Genomic DNA, 2500 nt, shown 5'->3' with positions numbered 1-2500 from the left:
GTGATTCCGGATTCCGGATTCCGGCTTTTAGGGTTGCCCTTGCACTCAAAGGTCATCTTCCCACCAGTAATTTTACAGTTCTGTGCTCAGTTACCAGGCCTTTGAATAAAGTGAGGCTGCAGTTGACCTTGTTTTGATACAAACCTCAGTGCTTTTCTTATGTAAATAGCAACTCGTTAGCATTACAACAACATGATTTACATAAAAAAAGTAACAAGATTTGTATCAAAGCAAGGTCAACTCCAACCTCACTTTTATTCAAAGGCTTGGTAACTGAGTACAAAACGTAAAATGGTCTTATTTAATACTTCACCCTTACAATACAAATGCCCTGTGTTTTAATGTTGCCAATCAATTATATCCTTTTGTCCTTGTACTTGGGTTGAAAGCATGAACATTTATGGCTTTAAATTGAGGCTGGTTGGTCCAATTAACATTCTAAACATTCTTGTTCACCTGGGTTGACATTGTCTTGTGCAAATGAATGCCCTTCCTCCCTGGAAACATCACTTGCTCGATTGCTGAGGATTTGTACAGTTGATTCCCTGAGTGTGTGCGTGGGTGGTTCATATGGTTTCGGACTTGCTGTTTCACCAATGCCTACCCGACACTCTGTGTTTGATTGATAAATCATTCAGTCAATCAACAAATCAGGAATTAATAAACCACGAAACAGCGAAACGGAGCAACCAAAACCCCATGTATGACCCCATCATACATTGAATACTAACCGACAGAGGTTGGATTTGAGATTAAATATCGTTTTAGGCCTAATTAGGCCTAAAACGTTCTTGCTCCTAGTTCATTGAGATTAAACATTAGGATTCAGATTAAGACTGAGATTAGGAGCTGAGATTAGATCCAACCTTTGTCAGTTAGTATTCAATGTATGGTGGGGTCATACATGCTGTTTTGGTGCTTCGTTTTGCTGTTTCGGTGTTTCGTTGTTTAGTAATGTCCCAAATAACCAGTCAGTGTCTAATTAGCTTTCAAAGATGATGCTATTAAATCAGACTAGCCGCTCTTATTGAATGGTGGTTATATGTTGTGACTAGAATTTTGTAATATTTTTCTCTTTGTGTTTATAGGGAGGAAAAATTGGAACCCTAAGTTTCTTCATTAACTCAAGATACTCATCCATTTCTATCAGTGCAAATTATGTGGTCATTGTTAAATGTAGACTGCAGACTATTGGCTTGACAATGCAAATGAACTATGATAGACATAGTCCGAAGAACGAGGAGACACATAAGCCCCATATTTTTACCCTGACTAGTTCAATACCCAAACTGAGTGGTGCAAAGGAAATTGATAAAAAGTCAGTTTAAATGAAGTTGTTTCAAAGGATATACTTGTTTTGGCAAGATTCAAGATGATGCCCTCCAGTTGCCTGCATAGAAAGTTGGAATTATCTTTACCTTCACCTATGGATCCATAAGCCCCGTCATGACAAGAATTTTGGGCCAAAAAGCCAGGTCTGAAGCTCTGCCGTGCAGGGATATTCTCATCATGACGTGATAGCGAGTCAATTTGAAAAGAAGATTGGTCATCACCCATGGTCTCCTGGTTACCACGTCTGCCTGGATCTACTTCATCTGAAACTGATGGCTGCAATAATTTCTTTGACAGAATCACTCTTGAACAGTCATCTTCAGAAGCTGACTCAGCAGAGCCAATCACTGGAAAATCTTCTCCAGGAGTGGACTCATCAGAGCTCATTTTGGATGTGTATGATACCTCGTTCTCTTCATCCTTTGATGCACTCTTCTCTTCATTAGAACTTTGCTCAGACACAGGTTGCAGGTGTGGCTGTTGGCATGGTAAAGGATCTATACCAGAAGGGGTTTGGGTTGTTTTTGGCAAGTTTTTGAGACATGATGCACCTGGTGTTGGGTCACCTGAACTATTGCTTTCTCCAGTGGATGACTTCTCATGCCTATGAAAGGATGATGAATTATCCTCTAAACTCATTTTTTCCCTCTTCTTTGGATTTGTAGCAGATGTACCACTTCCCTGCACCTCTGAGTTAGTACACCCATTCTCTGGCCTTGCAAACTCGTGTGTCACGTTTGAGTTGTTGTTAGAAGTTGCCTCATTTCCCTCTCCATCTTCTCCAGGGTTAACCTCAGTGTGATCAATACCACAAGTATTTGTAGCCTCAGGGGCCACTTTTATCTCAACTGGTACCACGAAATGGTAACTGTTGAAACTTTCTTTGCCTGCAACATTTAAAAAACAGTAACTATTGGATTACCTGTAGTTGGTTTAATGTGTTGTGCCTTTGTTGTCTTACATATGTAAAAGATTGTTGCAAAGGGAAAGATGTGAGAGGGATCTAATTCTGGTATCCCAACTTCCCAAAAAAGACCACCACAGCAGAGGCCCTGACAGGATGGGGGGGGGGGGGGGTCCCGTGGGGGTTTAATTGGCTCATTCTCGGCCTTGACATCACTGTCAGAATTTTGCTGGGAAAGGATGTCTTTTGTCGGAATTTCATTTT

General features: G+C 40.8%; 3 protein-coding genes across 3 annotated transcripts in view; 1 reads left to right on the top strand and 2 right to left on the bottom strand.

Annotated features, from left to right (window-relative positions):
* LOC137984411 (doublesex- and mab-3-related transcription factor A2-like) overlaps nt 1-2500 on the top strand; it is a 350662-nt gene that overhangs the window by 122837 nt on the left and 225325 nt on the right. The window lies entirely within an intron of this gene.
* Nucleotides 1-2500, bottom strand: part of LOC137984468 (protein C10-like) — a 236392-nt gene that overhangs the window by 164315 nt on the left and 69577 nt on the right. The window lies entirely within an intron of this gene.
* The window catches only part of LOC137984325 (uncharacterized), a 38887-nt gene that overhangs the window by 34318 nt on the left and 2069 nt on the right, over nt 1-2500 (bottom strand). Inside the window, exons 2-3 of the mRNA XM_068831483.1 lie at nt 1419-2219; nt 457-612 (exon numbers count right to left, since the gene is read on the bottom strand). Coding sequence (XP_068687584.1) covers nt 457-612; nt 1419-2219 — 957 coding nt within the window. The remainder of the gene's footprint in view (nt 1-456; nt 613-1418; nt 2220-2500) is intronic.

The sequence above is a fragment of the Montipora foliosa genome, chromosome 2 (assembly GCF_036669935.1).
Source record: "Montipora foliosa isolate CH-2021 chromosome 2, ASM3666993v2, whole genome shotgun sequence".
NCBI classification, from domain to species: Eukaryota; Metazoa; Cnidaria; class Anthozoa; order Scleractinia; family Acroporidae; genus Montipora; species Montipora foliosa.
Note: the sequence above shows the minus strand (reverse complement) of the source record. Positions and strands in the feature narration are given on the sequence as shown.